General features: G+C 45.4%; 1 protein-coding gene across 5 annotated transcripts in view; it reads left to right on the top strand.

Moving 5' to 3' along the window:
- RAD54L2 (RAD54 like 2) overlaps positions 1–19,858 on the top strand; it is a 75,403-nt gene that overhangs the window by 45,904 nt on the left and 9,641 nt on the right. For all 5 annotated transcript variants that reach the window (XM_087744518.1, XM_087744513.1, XM_087744515.1 and 2 more), the window contains 14 exons: positions 4,571–4,769; positions 6,204–6,343; positions 7,959–8,090; positions 8,865–9,097; positions 9,768–9,950; positions 10,225–10,358; positions 12,314–12,510; positions 13,048–13,390; positions 15,093–15,270; positions 15,878–16,129; positions 17,290–17,408; positions 17,717–17,832; positions 18,859–18,958; positions 19,301–19,506. In XM_087744518.1, coding sequence (XP_087600644.1) covers positions 4,571–4,769; positions 6,204–6,343; positions 7,959–8,090; positions 8,865–9,097; positions 9,768–9,950; positions 10,225–10,358; positions 12,314–12,510; positions 13,048–13,390; positions 15,093–15,270; positions 15,878–16,129; positions 17,290–17,408; positions 17,717–17,832; positions 18,859–18,958; positions 19,301–19,506 — 2,532 coding nt within the window. The remainder of the gene's footprint in view (positions 1–4,570; positions 4,770–6,203; positions 6,344–7,958; positions 8,091–8,864; positions 9,098–9,767; positions 9,951–10,224; positions 10,359–12,313; positions 12,511–13,047; positions 13,391–15,092; positions 15,271–15,877; positions 16,130–17,289; positions 17,409–17,716; positions 17,833–18,858; positions 18,959–19,300; positions 19,507–19,858) is intronic.

The following is a 19,858-nucleotide window of genomic DNA, read 5'->3' on the forward strand; positions in this document are numbered from 1 at the left end:
CTTGTATCCAGCCAGCTGTTGACCAACACCCCCAGGTTCTTTTCAGCCAGGCAGCTCTCCAGCCACTCTTTCCCAAGCCTGTAGCGTTGCTTGGGGTTGTTGTGACCCAAGTGCAGGACCCAGCACTTGGCCTTGTTGAACCTCATACAGTTGGCCTTGGCCCATCGATCCAACCTTTCCAGATCCCTTTGTAGAGTCTTCCTACTCTCCAGCAGATCAACTCTCCCAGCCAATTTGGTGTCATCTGCAAACTTACTGAGGGTGCACTCAATCCCCTCATCCAGATCATTGGTAAAGATATTAAACAGAACTGGCCCCAGTACTGAGCCCTGGGGAACACCACTTGTGACCGGCCGCCAACTGGATTTAACTCCATTTACCACAACTCTTTGGGCCCAGCCATCCAGCCAGATGCTAGAGAATATTCTCTAGGCTGCATCCCATGCTGTTTAATGGAAGTTTGAGAATATTCTGCAAGAAGGAGGTAATGAGCTGTGTTTTATAATCTTGGGTGCAATAGGAAGGGCCCCACTGTGGAACAGATCTTTGGCTATGTTATGCATCATGAGTCACACCTGTGTGTAGTGTATAGGGGCAGCTCTGGCAGTCACACCACAGGGAGCAACTGAAGCAGAGTTATACAGAGCAGTCACGACGCTTCCTTACAGAGACTTCTAAACTGTGATATGCAAGTGTTGGTTGGGAAACTAAACACCTCCCCCTGCTTATATATACAGCTGGGGGTGGTGGTTGCTGCTGCTTAGTGAGGAAAGAAAACTGGCAACCCCTGGTCTGCAGCATGAACCAGAGCCATGCTGTAATCAGGTCTATTGGGTTTTGATATTGCAGGCATATTTTAAACCTCTGAAGTGCATGTGAAAGGATAGTCTTGCCCCTCTTGGCAGTCAGGGTAGCTTGCAGGGCAGAGTGCCTGCGTGTGTGCAGATGTCCATAAAGGAGGACCAGGGGGAACTGCTTGGGGACCTGTCAGCTGAAGAGCTGTAACCCACCTGAAGGAGCAGCTGCTTGACAAGGTTGCAGTCTGCACTGGTGCTATCACCACTGCCCTCAGGAGACCATCTTTGTAGATCTGGTGCCTATTCTGGTGAGCACAGTGCAAAACATGCAACAGAGCTGGTGTGAACCCAGCAGTTAGTGTTCCAGCTGATTCTCAGTGCCCACAGTGTGTAAGCATGGGATGGGTTTACATCCTCATCGGCAACTACAACTGACCCATGGCTGTCTTCTGCTGAGTGGACTTCGACCTGCTCTTCCCCCAGCTGTGCTTGGGTGTATGTGGCTGATCTCCCTGTGCAAGGCTGTGCTGGGATGTTACCTGTGGGCTGGTGGCAATGCTTTTCTCCTTGAGGCAATGTGGATAACTGCCCAGGTCTTCCTAGAGTGCGCTAACAGCTTAAGCATGATCAGGGAATTGTCAACATGCAAACATGGCTCGCAAAATTTTTGTGTTGTGTAAAAAGGTACTTGTATAGCCATGTCAGAGTAGTGTGTTGAGCTCCTGTTACAAAACCATAATTGCATTTCTGTTGTAGATGTAGGCTTGGCAGAATTGGGTCAGGAATTATTCCATTGATTACCTGATGAGACCTGTTCAGCGAGGCTGTTCCCACACTCCCTCCAACCCAAAGACCAAACCTGTTCTTGTACAAAATAGGGTTTTGTGTGTGTAGTTATTGTTTCTTAGTGCGTTTGTGTCCCAGTGTGGGTCCCAGTTACACAGCTTGGAGCTCACCGTGCTGCACCACATGGCTGCAGCAGGGAGTCTCGCTTTTCATATGTGGTAAGATTTAGGCTGTGTACACAATCAGGAGTTTAATACAAAACAGCAACAAAACAATTCCTGCTAGTAACTGCGAGCTCATGTCACAGGTGTGGTGGAAGCTGTTGCATGGTTAGATGGAAGTGACTTGTGATTTCATCATTGTGTTAGTTAAGCTTTGTGAAAAGCAGCTTTATTCATTGTAGTGGCTAGGATGGGCCAGGCTCAGGAAGCCGCCTGTCCTCTGAATCCTACTGTGGCTGAATCAGCATGATGTTTGGTAATGTCGCCAGTGTGGAAGAGATCTCAGTATCTAGATGCATATGTGTCAGGAATGTGGGCTGAGGCACAGATTGTGTTCCTCACCTCAGAACTTGTATTGGCAGGACAAACACCAGCCTGAGCAGACATGGCTGTGGCAGATGAGGGCCTGTACTCAGTGCAGGGCCAAATTTATCATCAGATTTTAGGCTTCAGGCTCCTGCTCAGATGAGAACTATCTTCTAAAAAAAAAAGTCTGATCCAGCTGTGTGTATGTTTCACCAGAGCTTGTATTACACATGATTAAGAGGAAAGAAAAGTAAAATGCAGAGGTGGAATGAGTATACATAGGGATTGCACAACAAATATGAAAACATACAGAGGAGTCACGTCATGGCCTCGCCTTTGGGCTGCTGAGCCTGTGGATTTTGTTAGCATCCCCCTCATCCTGAAGGCACCCTTTCTTGGCACGGTGCGGGTGGCAGAGTTGCTGCCGAAGGAGGTGACGTGGGTAATTGCTGGGGTGTGGGGAGAGAAGTGCTTCCTCTTCCAAACAAGCATGACTTTGTGCTCTCTGATGCCTTGTCAAGGTCCCCTGGGCCCAGGGTGAGATGGCAGCAATGTAACCATGGCAGTGTGTGTCTCTGGGATAGTCACTGGTTTAATGACTCATCCTGGAGAATGTGATCACGTGTGCAGCCTCCCTGCTTCCCTTTGCCCTATTTCATCCATCTTTTGATCTAGTTACATAACCAGGAGCTGAGAGGGGTGTGGGGGGGAGGAAACAGTGCTGAAAAATTGCAGGTAATGTGACCAAAATGTGTCTGTAGCTCAAATAGCAGAGCTGTTGTCTGGGAAGCCTGGGAAACTGGGTTTATTCCCAGCACAGTTCTCTGTCTGCAAGTGAATGTGATGTGTAATGTCTGAGCTTGTAAGTTTAAGGAGGCATAGTGGGAGGACAGGGCTCTGAGACCTTGGCTGTGGTAGGAGAACTACTGTGACTGTAGCAGTGAACTCCTTTGCCCTTATCTTCAGGTGCAACATAATTCTTTCCTGCGTTTATCATGAGTTGTGTTTAATCACATAAGTTGTGGATACCTGTTTTTCTAGTATGTGTAAGACTTGCTGGGACTGATGTTCACAGAAATGTTTGAGCTGCTCTGCTGGTATTGGCCTATGACAGGGTGAACCCTGAAGTCCTAAATGGATTCTGACCTAGGCTTCGAGCAAATGCTGGGGCAGTTCTGGTGGGATGTCTGGAGAGGAAGCTTGCAAAGTTGGTGCTTTTGATCAAGGTGTGAGTCTAGTTCTTGTCATCTCTTAAAATTAAGAGGTGATATTGGTGGTAAGGTTAATTTAATAGGCATATTAGCATGGCAGCTGTAGAGGTGCCTGTACATGCAACGTGCTGTACTGAAGCATCCTTCATTTAAGCTCGAGCTTTTTGAGAAGAGATGCTCTTTGTCCCCAGATCCCACGGAGTCACAATGTGATGCTTGTTGGTTCTGTATTACTTCATCTGCCGCATTCTTCTGCACTGATGTCTTCTTCCCTTCTTTCCTTCAAAGTTCTGTCTAAGTGTCATTTCAGTTCAGTCATTAGCTCAGATACACAGTATAAGCAAGAGAGCTGATTACGAGATGAGGCTCAGGGTATCTCTTTGCCTGACACAAGGGGACAAGATGCTTCAAAGAAGCTATTACGAGTCTTGTCAGAAACAGTTTACTTCAAGGGAAGCTTTTGAACAGAAACATTTCCTTTCTGTGCTCTGCAAGCATTAGCTTGGTCACTGGCAGCCTGTTGAAGAGCAAAATGTCACATAGAACAAGGTGTCATTTCACATAGTGCTTTAAGACTGAAATCAGCCGTTAATGCAAGTCTGAAAATAGGAGAATGTAGAGAAAAAGGAGTGCATGTGGTTTATAATGTGGGAAGAGTAGTGCCACTTACTTTTTGTTTTTAAAAAAGCTTGCCAGAAGTTACCATTTAAATCATGAGAGTGGAGCCTGGTGATAAAACCACTGAGCTGCCTGCTAAGCCATGACCCAGTGTTTGAACCAGATAACCTCTTGCATGGTATGTTCTGTTAACTTGGAAGATGGTTACACAGGTGTCATGTGTAAACTGTGGAAATTTCTGCCCCACTTGAATGTTGTGAAACAAAGAAAAAGAGACTTGAGTTACTTGTTTTAATTGGAGCTCAGTGGGCCCCTGTAGGAAAACAGGCCCTTAGGGGCAGCAAGTGCTCTGTGTGGACTGAAATAATTTTGCCTTGTTTTCTTGTCAGGACATTTTTGGGCTGTGTTGAGTGGTGTTAGTCTTGGCTTTCACTGGGAACAGACCCTTCACCATAAAACTTTTTAACACTCTTTGAGTGGCACTGTTGGAAAGGACCCCAGTTTTGACCCTCAGAGAAACATGCTTGCAAACAAGTGAGAATAGGGATTGTTGGCCAATGAATGCTCATGTAAAAGCCAACTGCCAGCCTGGCACAGTTGTTCTCATGTCATTACCTCCTCGTCTTTTCAGACCAACCCCAGGAAGCCGTGTTCAGCGGTGACCATGTTGAACACGCGGAGGATGGAGAATGGCAGCGCTCTACTTCAACTACCTCATCTCAGAGTGAGCGGGCAGAGCGACTCTTGCAGAACCAGCACAAGAGCCTGGCCTCTGAGGACACCAAAAAGAAGAGGGCTCAGAAACCGTCTCACATGCGGAGGAACATAAGGTAAGCAGCAGCAGGACAGAAAGAGCTAGGGTCCTGTATAGCCTTTTGAGTAAAAACAGAGTCTCTGGACTTTGCTTCTGAGCTACATTTTGCCACTGCTGGCAAACCAGATGGCTTTTCTTTTCCAAAACCTTAGGATTTCACCAGTGGGAGTAGTATGATCTCAGACTGGAGTGCTGCATGTGGGTGCAGACTTGTTTGGTATTTCAGAAGAGCGAATATTTGGTTATGGAATATATTGCAAAAATTGTGTACTTGCTGCTGGCTCTTAAGACATGTAATTGAAAAACAGCACCACCATTAAGCAAATATCCAGTTTCAGATATCTGCTGATGAGGATCCTATTGCAAACAGCCTAAAATATAGTCCTCCCCTCTACTGTCCTGGGTACTTGTTGGCAGGAATGCTGATGCTGTGACTGGTGACTGAGATGTTGGAAGTCAATTTCACCTGACTTTTGTACAGCAGTAATTGTTTGATTGTGTAAGTCACACATATATTCTGGGACAGGTTGTGATAATTCACTATGAAATTTTGTTCAAGGGGATCTAAAATGCTCAGAGGAGTCATAATGGAGCAGGAACTCCTGTGGCAGCAAGTGGCTCTTTTGCCCTCTGTGTAACATGCTGGTGGTCTTTGGTTCATACTTAAGCTTGTGCAGATTGATTTTCTTAAAGTCGAAGGAATGAATGTTGAGTAGGCCTTGGAAACTGTGACTTCATTAGGGTGGAGGACATGTCCCCTCAGTGTGGGGCTGGCTGGATTTAAAGGCTAGTTTAAGGGAGCTGGATTTTACCACTGCTTGCACCACATCTCTCCTCTGGTAAAAGAGCCTTCATTTCCAGGGCCACACATGTGAAACTGAAGCGGGGGAAAATCAACTTTTGGAAGTAATGAAAATTACCTGTAGAAGTAAGGTGCTTTGAGAGCATCCTTTGAAACAATTGTTAAAGCCATTATTGGTCCTAGTTCCTGAAAAAACTATGCCAGAGGAGAATCAGGGTGATGACTTTTTGTGGGGGAAATGATGCCTTTTCTTCCCATGTATCTTCCTTGCGTGACTTTGTATGTTTTCTGTTTATAGACTGCATAGCAATAAATAACATTCTTACAGATATAACTAGTCTATGATAACCTAGCTTAAGTATATACTTACCCACTCACGTTTTTCCTCCTTTCATTATTTTGCTTCTGTCAAACTTTTGTTTTTTCCTTGAGTAATAGTAGTGTTACCTGTAGTTGGGAAGCACAGTCTTGAAACAGCTGTAGAATTTGTCTATAGCTTTTGGCGATAATGTTCCTAGTCTGTGTAGCTGACAGACTACCTGGAGCTTGTCAATCATCTTTTGAGCTGACTGTACAGCCATTGAGGTTTTTGGAAGAAATTGTTTGAGTGTAACCAAATCATGTTTCTCTGTTTGCTCCTGTGTTCAGAAAGCTGTTGCGTGAGGACCAACTGGAAGCCGTGACAAAAGCAGCCCAGCAGGAAGAGTTGGAGAGAAGGAAACGGCTAGAGCAGCAGCGGAAGGATTATCCAGCCACTATCCCAACCGTACCTCTAGAGTTTCTTCCCGGTAAGCAGTGGGAGATGCCACCCAAAGCAAGATTTTTTTTTTTTTTTTAAGGATAGAAGCTGAAGAAGGTAATGCTATGCTTGTCTGCGCTAGGACAAGAGGTAATGGTTTTAAATGAAAAGAGGGTAGATTCAGACTAGATAGAAGGAAGAATTTTTTTACGATGAGAATGGTGAAACACTGGAACAGGTTGCCCAGAGAGGTTGTAGATGCCCTGGAAACATTTGAGGTCAGGTTGGACGGGGCTCTGAACAATGTGATCTAGTCGAAGATGTCCCTGCTCATTGCAGGGGAGGGTTGGACTAGATAACTTTTAAAGGTCCCTTCCAACCCAAACCATTCTGTGATTCTGTGCTGCACTTGGACTTTCAGGTGTAAACTCTTGAAATGGCAGTTCCAAACCACTTGTCAGTTCAGTGTAGTTATTTCCACTTCTGAGCTAGTTCTGAATGAAGATGCTGTGGCTGCATGGTGAAAGGTGCCAGGTAACTTTTGTTGAAGATATTTTGACAAGTTAATTGTGTGTAAGTGGGATGCTGGAACAGGCCTCTCTCGTCTTTCCAACTCGTATGGAAGCTTAAACCAACAGACTTGACAGAAATGCCATGTCCTTGGTTCAGATCACATTTGTATGTGAATGGTCTGGTAATGAATGGGTCTGGTACTAGGGATAGTGGAACAATAGACTGGGTGTACATATGTTCATGATGTTAGACTGGGTGCACATATGTTTATGATGTAACCTTGTCCTTTCTTGCATGTTTCAGCAAGCAGTGAAATAGCAGGCAGTATAAATGGTTAAGCATCACCCTTGTCTTGCGGTGAATATGTCATCTTGCATTGTCTTCTAACCTGGATCATTTCAGCAATCTAGTTTATAGCACAGCCTCTCAGATTGGTGTAAAGGGCAGAGAAGTGCAGTTGGAAGTTGTGTCAGGGGTGAGGCGTTCTTGAGTTGACTTTGCCTCTTGAGAAAATGTATATTCTTCCTTAAGTGCAAATGTTCAAAACATTTTTGCATGGCGGGGAAGGAATAAGAGCTATTTAAAACACTTTAACTGTTGCAGAGTAGGTTGCAGCCCCAGAAGAACATCGTTGCTTGCTGAGTCACTGCAGCGGTGCTTATTTGGCCCTGTTAGCCAGCCTCTCTCCCCACATGGGAATACTTAAACATACAAACAAAGTCTTGATCAGCGAAAGTTGTTTATGATATGTGTGATATACTTATTACAGTGTCCCTACTAACAAAGGACAGTTATCATCCCTTCAGCAGTTGGTGCTTTCTCTGCTGGATGAAAACCAGCTTTTACTTCTGAGACCCAAAAAAAAAAAGGACTTTAGCCTGTTGCATGGTCAGTGCGCCCCAGCCACGGCATGCAATGAAAGAGGGTGCCATCAGCAATGGGCTATTGTTTTGGCATATTGAGCAAGGAGAAGATTGTGACCCAGGAAGCTGAGTCATAGCAGCATTGTAGACAGTGAGAGTCTGTTATGGAAAATTCCAGGGCTAAGTTATTGGAGCAAAAGTGGAAGGAAATACTGTCTGGTTTCTGAACAGTTTTGTCTCCTTCCCCATTATTATGAATTACTTATTGTTTGTAATTTATGTTTGTAGAGGACATCGTTTTCAGAACAGCAGAGGCTACCCAGCTCCCCCCTCAGGTCCTGACTGAGGAAGTGATCTGCCTAGATAGTACCAGCAGTGGCAGTGAAGATGATGCTAAAGGAAAAAATAGCATTAAAGATGGTAAGTGTCCAATTGCCACACCCTGGTCTTCTCACAATATGCTGTTTATTTAGCCACAAGTCACCTGTTTTCATCTAGTCAGATGCTCCAGTAGTGAATCATTTCAGATTTTTGTAGGCCTATTGGTTTCCAAATATATGGCCAGTTCTGGCTTTTGAGTCCTAAACTGACATTTATAACCTGGCCTATCAGGCAGTCTTGCAAACTTGTGTTTATTTTTGCTTTATAAATGCACTTAATTTTGCTCAGTGCTCTGCTGAAGAATGCTTACATGAGATGTGTCATCATCTGCTGTGTATAAAAGGGGCATCCAAGTATTCAGATCTGCAACTGAAAGTGGGTTTTGCATCCCTTGTCCCAAATGGATCTAACCTGACTCCTTTATACCACTCCGGTAGAGAACTTCTGCCTGATTTCCTTGGTGGTCCTTAGACATTGTATCAACAGATAAAATGCATGTCTGGGTTTGGGAATTAAGAGGACACATGGAGGGGAACATAAAACACGTACAGAAACTGTCTCATGTTCTGTTTGAATCAGCCCAAATTAATGTTCTCTGAAACATTGGGAAACTCATGTTCTTTTATGCTGGTCTATGGGGCCTGATGTGTGCCTGTATTATGCCTGCTTGTTCAGAATAGGTCATTAGGCCAGTGTGGAATTGCAAAAGGTGATAGCCTTATTTTCCAGATATGAGGTTTTTTCCATGCATGATAAACCCTGATGTCAAGTTAACCTTTGCCCTTATTCTCTCCTCTTTTGGTTACTTTACAGAAGTGATTGAGCTGAGTTCAGGAGAGGATGATGCCCTCCAAATTGTGGACAGCAGTGACTCTGGCAATGAAGGGGAGGAGGATGGCAGTGAAGAGAGCAGTGGCTCTCATGTGAATGATGCCTTAAATCAGTCAGATGCTCTGGGGCAAGTCATTGTCAACATCAATCATCCACCAAATGAAGAGGACATTTTCCTGGCTCCCCAGCTTGCACATGCAGTAAAACCCCATCAGGTATTGCCTTGGAAATGCCTTGTAATCTCAGCAGAACTTCTTTGGTGAGATCTGTGACCAGTGTGGTTGTGGTGGTGGCTGTTGTGGACAGTCAAACGATAAGGACAAATTGAAGGGAGGCCAGGGCTATGTATAACTTTGGCTATTGTTATATGATAACCAGAGTATTTAGCTCTTATTTCAAGAGCCCGTACTCATTTTCAATGACAATTCTTGCTGTACTTGTAACAAAATTCCTTCAGCTCTCAAAGGCAAAATATTTTATAACAATTAGAGTTCATTGTGATGCCCAAGAAGTTTTTTACCTGGGTGTCCTGGTGGTGGATGGTGTGGTGATATCTGGCACAGACAGGAATGTTTTCCTTTGTATATTTAGATGAACATTTGTAAAATAAAATTATATTTATAAACAAATGAATCAACTCCAATTCAGATTATCTGGCTACAAGTGAATTTTGATTTATTGTTATATTCTCAGAAACTTCTATAGGTATCTAAAAATATTGACTTTCTGAGTCTTCCCTAGATTAGAATACTGTAGTGAACTTGAAACATCCCCTTTATATTTTCATGGTTTATGCAATCCTAATGTGCTTGCCACTCTGTAAATACATAACCATCTTGTTGTTTTCTCCCACCATTCTAATACCTTTTCTACTTTTCTGTCTAGATTGGTGGGATCCGATTCCTGTATGACAACTTGGTCGAGTCCTTGGAGAGATTTAAAACCAGCAGTGGGTTTGGGTGTATTTTAGCACATAGCATGGGCCTGGGCAAGACCATACAGGTCATCTCTTTCTTGGATGTACTTTTTCGGCACACAGAGGCAAAGACTGTTCTTGCCATTGTTCCTGTAAGTAGCTCATGTGAAGGGCTGGCTGAGGGGCTTCCTTCCACTACTTCTTTCTTTGCATAGGGGAGATTGATTAGTGTCCCGTCTCACATCAAGCTCTCTCATACCCTTGCTCTTCTTATCCCTCTTTCATTCCCTGTGTCCCTGAGTCTGCATGCTGTGGTCTGCTCTTTCTTTCTGGGCCAGCTGGGTGTCACTCCTATTTTCATTTCTGCTCTTAAAATCCCGAGTGATTCAGTTGGGTTTTTAATCCTCCTATGGCTAACTTTTTCAGGTGAATACGCTCCAAAACTGGCTAGCAGAATTCAACATGTGGCTCCCAGCCCCTGAAAACCTTCCTGCTGATTATAACTCCAAAGAAGTCCAACCCCGCACCTTCAAAGTCCACATCCTGAATGATGAACACAAGTAGGTGCCAGTAAAAGCCCTTTTAAGCTTTTGGACTGCGCTTTATGGAACTGTTATCAGAATTGCTGTTGCAGACTGCTTAGTTTGGGCTAATTCTGTGCCCTCAACTCCCAGATCTTTCCCACTCTGCATTTGTTGTGGATGCTGTCTTGAGAGGAGGATTTTGGTGCCTGGGAGAGATTTACTGTCTCTTTTATTCCATATTTGTATCTTGTACTTCCTTCTCACACCTTTTTGTTCTTCCATATATGGTGAGATCAGGAACCCAGTTTGAGACAGAGCTACTTCTGCAGAAAGGAGTAGAAGTGCTATGTTTTGTTTCTGGTGGTACGCTGCTAGTCCTGTCAGAGTCCTGGGACCCATAAGGCATGTGCCCCCTATACCACGTCTCTTGTATTTAGAATGTTGGGTTTTTTCCCCTGAGATTTTTCACACACTTAGGGGTTCCTCTACCCAACACTGTGACTTTCTGTGAATTGTGTTGTCCTTGAGGGATTCTGGCAAATTATACAAAGCCTCCTTGTCCAGAAGGGAGAGATCAGTGATTGCAGTTACAACCTGGTGTGGAGTGTATTCTTGGCTTGTGGATCTCTGCTTCTTTCTGGGTCGTTTGTCTTGCATGGATCAGGACAGTGTAGTGATCCTAGGGAACTCCCAGTTCATTGGCTATGTTCATGTGTTCATACACTTATCTGTTGAGGTCTTCACCTCCTGGGTGGAATGTACTTTGAATCTGCTGATGCTACTCCAGCCATGTGTTTACTATTGGATGGGATCTGGTGTGCTCTGGGAGGACAGTGAGGAGTGAGGACAGTGTCTTGATCTGAACCAATTCTGAGCAGGCTAGCAGGGAAGGAAGAATTGAGGGACACTAACATTGGAAGAGACACAAGGGATAAACGACTAGACGATTACAACCACATACATTAGCAGCTTGTTCTGAAAATGTTTTTTGCAGAGGCAGTCTCCTCAACAGCTCTTTAAAAAGGATGCACTCAAATTTGATATGCTTTTGTACATGACTGTCCTGGTTTCAGCTGGGATAGAGTTAATTTTCGTCTTGGTAGCCGGTATGGGACTGTGTTTTGGGTTTAGGATGAAAACAATGTCGATGATGCACTGATGCTTTGGTTCTTGCTAAGTAGTGCTAAGCTGTTGCTAAATAGGTGCTAAGTGGCGCTCACACTGGTCAAAGACTTTTCAGCTTCCCCTGCTCTGCCAGGGGCACAAGAAGCTGGGAGGGGGCACGGGGGGGTGGGGGGGGTGGGGGTGGGGTGTGCTGACCCAGACTGGCCCAAGGGCTATTCCATACCATATGACGTCATGCTCAGTATATAAGCTGGGGGAAGAAGAAGGAAGGGGGGGACATTGGGTAAGATGGCGTTTGTCTTCCCAAGTAACCGTTACGCGTGATGGAGCCCTGCTTTCCTGGAGATGGCTGAACACCTGCCTGCCGATGGGAAGTAGTGAATGAATTCCTTGTTTTGCTTTGTTTGCGTGCACGGTTTTTGCTTTGCCTATTTAACTGTTCTAATTTATTTTACTTCAGTTATTAAACTGTTCTTATCTCAACCCACGAGTTTTCTTACTTTTACCCTTCTGATTCTCTCCACCATCCCGCTGGTGGGGAGTGAGCGAGCAGCTGCGTGGTGCTTAATTGCTGGCTGGGGTTAAACCACGACAATGACAAACTTCTACAGCTCAGTTTCTGTAAGGGTTTGTCATTCTCAACCCTGCTATCCGTGGCACATAAAAGGCTTTTTTTTTTTTTTTTTCCTCTGTACCAGATTGTCTCCTAAAGAAACTTCATTGTATTCCTCTGTGTGGTTTGATGTAAGAAAGTGCTTTAATTAATGGAACGGGTCTTTTTTTCTCAGCAGACTCCAATCCAGTGGTTCAAACTGAAACTGGAGAGAAAGCTAACAGTTTATTTGGTTGGTTTGTTTGTTTTGCAGGACAACAGCTGCACGTGCAAAGGTGGTGAATGACTGGGTGATAGAGGGTGGTGTGCTGCTGATGGGATATGAGATGTACCGTCTCCTCTCACTGAAGAAGTCCTTTGCCACTGGCAGGAAGAAGAAAACAAAGAAACAAGCTGGCCCTGTCATTATTGACTTGGATGAGGAAGACCGGCAGCAAGAGCTTCTGAAAGGTGGGAGGCCAGTCCTTGAGAGAGAGAGATTGTGATCCTGTTGTCCAGCTGGCTATCAACTCTGGCAGCACAGGGAAACAACCTATAACTTGCTTTTAGCATCCCTGACATGATCAAACTTTCCTGGGCAGGATTGTGTCTTTGGAGACAGAAGGTTGTTGAGCTTTGATTGAGTTTTTCATTTCTTGCAATAGCTGCAAGTAAGCGTGGAAGTCAGTACACTGAACTTGGGGATGTGTCTGTGTGAGATTTACCAGTCTGATCTGATGCAAGACACTGAACTTGATGCAATGCAGGTCATTGAGCAGAAATCAAGGAACAGTCATGTCTGGTCATTACCACATTGTGCTAAATTGGAGCTAGTGTCTAGTCACATTTTATTTCCTGAATCAGCTTTGTCCTCTGCCACCCATGAATACTGCTTTTTTTGTCTTTCAGAACGACTCCTCTTTTTCTTTTTGTGAAATTGGTGACCGTATAAAACCAGAACTTTGTCTTATTCATCTCTAACTAACATTTAATGTTCCTTGTCCTCAGGGATTGAGAAAGCTTTGTCTCGCCCTGGCCCAGATGTGGTTATTTGTGATGAGGGACACCGGATAAAGAACTGCCATGCCAGCACTTCGCAGGCCCTGAAGAACATCCGGTCCCGCCGGCGGGTGGTGCTGACTGGCTACCCACTCCAGAACAACCTCATTGAGTACTGGTGCATGGTAGACTTTGTCCGACCTGACTTTCTAGGCTCACGGCAGGAATTCAGCAACATGTTTGAGCGGCCTATCCTGAATGGGCAGTGTATTGACAGCACCCCTCAAGATGTCCGTCTCATGAGGTATCGCAGTCATGTCCTGCATAGCCTGCTGGAAGGCTTTGTGCAGCGGTGAGTCCACAAGGAGTTCTTAACAGTGTAGTCCGTGCAAACAGCTCCTTCATTCCAAATTAGCCTGCTTGTTTGCTGAGTTTATGCAGTACAGCTAATCATGCTACCTTATAGAACCATAGAATCATGTGGGTTGGAAAAGACCTTTAAGGTCATCGAGTCTAACCATTAACCTAGCACTGCCAAGTCCACCACTAAACCATGTCCCTAAGCACCACATCTACCCCTCTTTTAAATACCTTCAGGGATGGGGACTCAACCACTTCCCTGGGCAGCCTGTTCCAGTGCTTGACAACCCTTTCAGTGAAGAAGTTTTTCCTAATACCCAATCTAAACCTGCCCTGGCGCAACTTGAGGCCATTTCCTCCTGTCCTATCGCTTGTTACTAAGGAGAAGAGACCAACCCCCACCTCGCTACAACCTCCTTTCAGGTAGTTGTAGAGAGCGATGAGGTCTCCCCTCAGCCTCCTCTTCTCCAGACTAAACAACCCCAGTTCCCTCAGCCACTCCTCACAGGACCTGTGCTCTAGCCCCTTCACCAGCTTCGTTGCCCTTCTTTGGACACGCTCTAGTACCTCAATGTCCTTCTTGTAGTGAGGAGCTCAAAACTGAACACAGTATTCAAGGTGCGCCCTCACCAGTGCCGAGTACAGGGAAACGATCACTTCCCTAATCCTGCTGGCCACACTATTCCTGACACAAGCCAGGATGCTATTGGCCTTCTTGGCCAACTGGCCACACCGCTGGCTTGTATCCAGCCAGCTGTTGACCAACACCCCCAGGTTCTTTTCCGCCAGGCAGCTCTCCAGCCACTCTTTCCCAAGCCTGTAGCGTTGCTTGGGGTTGTTGTGACCCAAGTGCAGGACCCAGCACTGAGCCTTGTTGAACCTCGTACAGTTGGCCTCGGCCCATCGATCCAGCTTCTTAGGCTTGAGTTTTAGACAGGTACCTTATCTTTGTGGGAGGATCTTAAACATACAGAAAAAAACACAGAAGAGATCCTTAGGTTAGCAGCTCCATATTTCTCTCAAAATCTCCTTCTTGTTCAATCTGTCAGCTGCACAATGGTCCTTATGGCTCTATTTGCCTTGGGGATAGAAGTAAAGTTGGTTTGCTTTGGTACCACAGACTCTGATAATGGACAAAACCACCTGTAACTGCACCAGAGTGACCTCCGGTTTATTTTGATGTCTTAATAATTAATTTGGATGTGCACTTTCTGACATCCTCTACACAAGGATCTGAAAAAGTTTCACGAACCCTCCATTATGAAAAGTGACAGCGTCTCCACTGCTCTGGAAACAAATCAGCTTTGTTTCTCAGATGAGGGTTCTAAGATGCTGGACCAGTGATTTGGTTGGAGTGTCTTAGCCAATGGCAGAGCTAAAAAGAGACCTTAGGTCTTATTTCTGGCTTTCAGCTGCCATGGAAAACAGGACTTTCATCACCCACTTGACACTGTGACCTGTGCTAGAAGGTTGTAACATTTGAGATCTCTGTAATTGTGCTTACAGTTGGTATTTGGCTGCAGGGAGAGTATCTTGGAGGTGTTGTGTGTTAGAGCAGCATGCAACTAGAGGTCTTTCTCCCTGCAGCCAGGTGGGCAAGAAGTCAAAGTCTTACCCTACAGGCAGCCACAGAGAGATCAGACTGGGAAATTCCCTTCCCTCTGTTTATCTCTCTTTCTTTATTTCCTCCACAGGCGAGGGCACAATGTGCTGAAGGTTCAGCTCCCATCTAAGGAAGAACACGTCATTTTGGTACGTCTTTCAAAGATCCAGCGGGCCCTTTATACGGAGTTCATGAACCGGTTCCGAGATGCAGGCAACAGTGGCTGGCTGGGACTGAACCCACTCAAAGCTTTCTGTGTCTGTTGTAAGGTAGGTATTGGCAAGAGCTGCAAAGAAATATTCTAGTATGTAAGGGAAAGGCAGGAATATAAGCAAAAACAGGAGATAAAAGTGTGATTGGCCAGGCTCATCTTCTCTCCCTAGAGTGCCCTACAATGGCCCAACAGAATTGTTATCCCCACTTCCAGAACTGGGGTGCAGGGATGTTTAAGGTCTTATTCAAATTTGTACAAGAAACCTGCAGCCATCAGCTGAACCGGTACTGGGCTGATACCTTAACCATTTACCTGCTGCAATGCAAACAAGCAGCTTCTTCTACCTTTGTGCTGTGTGGGGTGTGTAGTGGCCTTCTGCTTTGCTCTCAAGGAAAGAATTCGGCAGTTTTAAAGGCAGGGGAACCTTGGTTAAGATGGTTTATACCTTGTGTCATGGCAGAGTCACGTTTTCTGTTTTCACTAGGTTAATACAGTCAGACTGGCTTTCTCTGCAGTGCCTTACAATTCCATGTGGGGATGGTGATAAGGTGATCGAAGTATTAGTTCTTTCCTTTGAATAGCTGTGGGGGCTTTCAGTCTACAATTATTGGCAGGCAGCAGAAGAGCGCAGGCCTAACCACTTTCTTTTCTTACTCCTTCAGATCTGGAACCATCCAGATGTGTTGTATGAAGCTCTGCAAAAGGAGAATCTGGCAAATGAGCAGGATTTGGATGTGGATGACCTTGGCACAGCAAGTACTAATTCCCGGTGCCAGTCTCAGGGAATTAAAGTCAAAACAGAGAGTAATGCTTTGGCATCACCAGTTGGAGAAGCTACTAATAGCAAGTTCCTCCAGAGCGTTGGCTTCAACCCTTTTCAGGAGAGAGCAAATCAGGTCGTTACTTATGAGTGGGTGAGTACCACTGCTGGAAAACCCTTCATTTGGAGAATTACAATAAACATAGACTAGATACTTACTCTGAAAGGCTGTACCTCTTTTTGTTAGGGCAGTTTTCTGAAATAGAGCAAAGAAAAGACTCTTCCGTTTAACAGTTAGGGATTCCTCATCCATTTTCTCTGCCACAGAGCATCTTGATAAGCATGTCTGCATGGCACTGGGTAGGAATTTTAGGACTCTCATGAGGCTGGAGTGCAGGCAACACTCTTTTATACCATTGTTTTCATCTGACCAAAAAGGCTGTGGACTTTGTTATTCTAAAAAAGGTGTTAGGGTGAAGTTTAATCTAGATAAGTTCGGCACTGGTGAGGCCGCACCTTGAGTACTGTGTTCAGTTTTGGGCCCCTCACTACAAGAAGGACATCAAGGTGCTGGAGCATGTCCAAAGAAGGGCAATGAAGTTGGTGAAGGGTCTAGAGAACAGGTCATATGAGGAGCGGCTGAGGGAGCTGGGGTTGTTTAGCCTGGAGAAGAGGAGGCTGAGGGGAGACCTCATCGCTCTCTACAACTACCTGAAAGGAGGTTGTAGCGAGGTGGGGGTTGGTCTCTTCTCCTTAGTAACAAGCGATAGAGCGAGAGGAAACGGCCTCAAGTTGTGCCAGGCGAGGTTTAGATTGGATATTAGGAAAAACTTCTTCACCGAAAGGGTAGTCAGGCATTGGAACAGGCTGCCCAGGGAAGTGGTTGAGTCTGCATCCCTGGAGGTACTTAAAAGAAAGGTAGACGTGGTGCTTGAGGACATGGCTTAGTGGTGGACTTGGCAGTGCTAGGTTAACGGTTGGACTCGATGATCTTAAGGGTCTTTTCCAACCTTAACGATTCTATGATTCTAAGTTGGTGGTAAATCTAGTGGACTGGAGGAGAGGTCTTGAGATACAGTAGAGAGTCATGAGAGGTTAAGAGGATGCTCATTCATCCATACTCCAAGAAGTTTGTCATTTGTTGCTTCTTCAATGGGAGGCAGAAGCAATAGTTGGGAGTAACATTGTCACCTGGATCTGGCTGGATGTATATAACATCTCTGCAATGACTTATTTCTCTCACCTTGAGACGGGATTGTTGAACTAAGCAGGACTGAGCAACTCCACCTGTAATAGTCTCCCATTTCTCGGTAGGCCAAAGACATCTTGTGTGATTACCAGACAGGAGTCTTGGAGAACTCACCCAAGATGGTGTTACTGTTCCACCTAATTGAGGAAAGTGTGAAGCTTGGAGACAAGATCTTGGTCTTCAGGTAAGCAAAGTATCAACAGCTGATCCTACAGTCACTAAATGCTGGAGTAGTTGAACCCCTCTGGTACTAGGAGGTTGTTACAGGGGGTGAGTGGTGTGGCAGTTCCCCTTTTCTCCTTTGTTGTATTAGATCCTGGTTTTCCTCCATTGATTTTATACTTCTGCCACTATCAAGTTTACTAGTGAGAGGTGTGCTGCCACAAACAGCATTTGACAACTGTCAGTGGTGTCATGGTTGGGGAAGAGTTCTGATACTCCACTTTTGCTGCTGTGGGGGCTTTCTCCTTAACAGAGATCTTGGTTTTGCAGCCAGAGCTTGTCCACGTTATCTGTCATTGAAGAGTTTTTGGCAAAGAGACCAATGCCGAGTCCTCCAGGCTCAGATGGAGGAGTTCACAACTGGGTCCGAAACATCAACTATTACAGTGAGTGCAGCCAATCCTCCTCTCCTTTGGTGTGACACTGTTTGGTCCTCTGTGACGGACTAATTCCTGAAAGTCACCCACTGTTTTCTTGTAGTTGTCCCTGGGTGTGAAAATGCTTTTCTGAAGCGTTCTTCTGATGAAGTCTCTTTCAGATTGTTCTTACTTTAGTTGCTTGGAAAGGCAGTGTCAGTTTGATAGCAACTAACTGATAATTTCTAAATCCTCTTTTTGACATCTTACTCAGAAGATGTGAGACATCTTTAACATCTCACTTACACATTTAGTACTTTTTTAAGTTGTAAAAGATACTTTTTGCTTCCTGTTTGGCTATTTTCTGGATCTTGCTTCCCAAACCAGAATCACTGTGGAATGCTTTCACTAGCTTGGTGCTGTGAATTCCTCCTCCCCTCTTCCCCAGCTTTAAATCTTGTTCTGGCATGGCTTGTTGCTTTGTGTGGCTACTTTGCAGGACAGGACTGAGAGGAGTGGTGGATATGGTGTTCCTGATTTTTGCAGAGCTGCCCTAAGCAAGCTGCTGCCCGGGAACACAGACATGATATCCCCCTGCACTCCTTTAGACCAGTACTCTCTGTGCTTAGATCCAGTCTATGGGGTTTTGCCAAAGGCTTTCACAATTTTCCTTTCTCTTGTTTCCTCGAGCTTCCAGGATACCTGAGGCCTTTGTGCTTGCTGCTCTTGCTTGCTGTCTGTCTTGCCTAATATGGAGCCTTAATGGGCTAGGTGTGTTGTAGCACTCCCAGTCTTGGCCTCGCGAAGCTTGAGTAATGTTTTGCTTGATCTTTCAGTTGGACAAATCCCAACCTGGCTGGCTGCATTGCACCTGCCTGGCTGGGCACAGTAGAGGTACAGAGTGGTCCAGTTGAGGTCCTGGAGTGCAGGACTTGAGGAGACCTAGAATTGGTTGGGAACCAGTGCCAAAGTTCAGTGTTTGGGAAGTGGTTTTGTTCTGATGGGATTCCCCCAAACATACAGAGCTTGTAAATGTGTCCTTAATTTCCTTCTCAGGACTGGATGGCAGCACCTCTGCCTCGGAAAGGGAACGACTGATTAACCAGTTCAATGACCCCGGCAACACCTCTGTTTGGCTCTTCCTTTTGTCCACACGGTAAGTTGGCTGAGCAGAAAGGCACAGTGGAGTGCTCACGCTGATGCTCTGTATGCATATGGGTTTTCAGTTCTTAACTTCCTTCGTAACGTGCTCTCAAGACTCTATGGGATGATAGTGCCATCTGCTTCTGAATTCCCTAGGGGCATAGAATTTTAGCCTTAGTCCTCTGCAACAACTTAACAACAGTCTTCGAAACCAAACATGGGTTTGAAATTGCCTGTATGACTGGAGGGAACTTTCCATAGACACCTCATGGACTCTTGACTGTGATGGCTGTCCTGCCTAGAAGCTTTGAAAATTAACCAAGGCAGCAGCTTGAAATTTGTCTTTAATTTCCAGTGCTGGGTGTCTGGGTGTCAACCTCATTGGAGCAAACAGAGTGGTGGTGTTTGACGCTTCTTGGAACCCATGCCATGATGCCCAGGCCGTGTGCCGAGTGTACCGCTATGGGCAGAAGAAGCCATGCCACATTTATAGATTGGTTTCTGATTACACCCTTGAGAAGAAGATCTATGACCGTCAGATCTCCAAGCAGGGCATGTCAGGTAAGTGTGGATGGACATGGCACTCCACTCTTGGCTTTCACTCCTTTTAGCTCCTTTAAGTCCTGTTTCTGTGGTTTTCGTAGCTCCTTTTTTTTAAGGTTGAAAACTAGACAGCCAAAGAAGTGACAGAGGCACTCTCCTAGGGCTATGTTTGATGTTTATGAGACCCAATAAGAAATTCATGGCAGAGTAGCAGGGGCTGTAGAGCCAGCATCCAGCAGCAGCATTGTGCTACCAGTCCAATGTAGTGCCATTTACCTTCCCTGCTAGTCTTCTGGCTGCTACAAGAGACTGGAGACTTAGGGGGTGATCATCCTGTTTTCCCCTGTGCCTGGGCATTACTTGTCTTAAA

Source organism: Nipponia nippon, unplaced genomic scaffold, assembly GCF_047370975.1.
Source record: "Nipponia nippon isolate SJK-2023a ecotype South Korea unplaced genomic scaffold, ASM4737097v1 scaffold_9, whole genome shotgun sequence".
Classification (NCBI taxonomy): Eukaryota; Metazoa; Chordata; class Aves; order Pelecaniformes; family Threskiornithidae; genus Nipponia; species Nipponia nippon.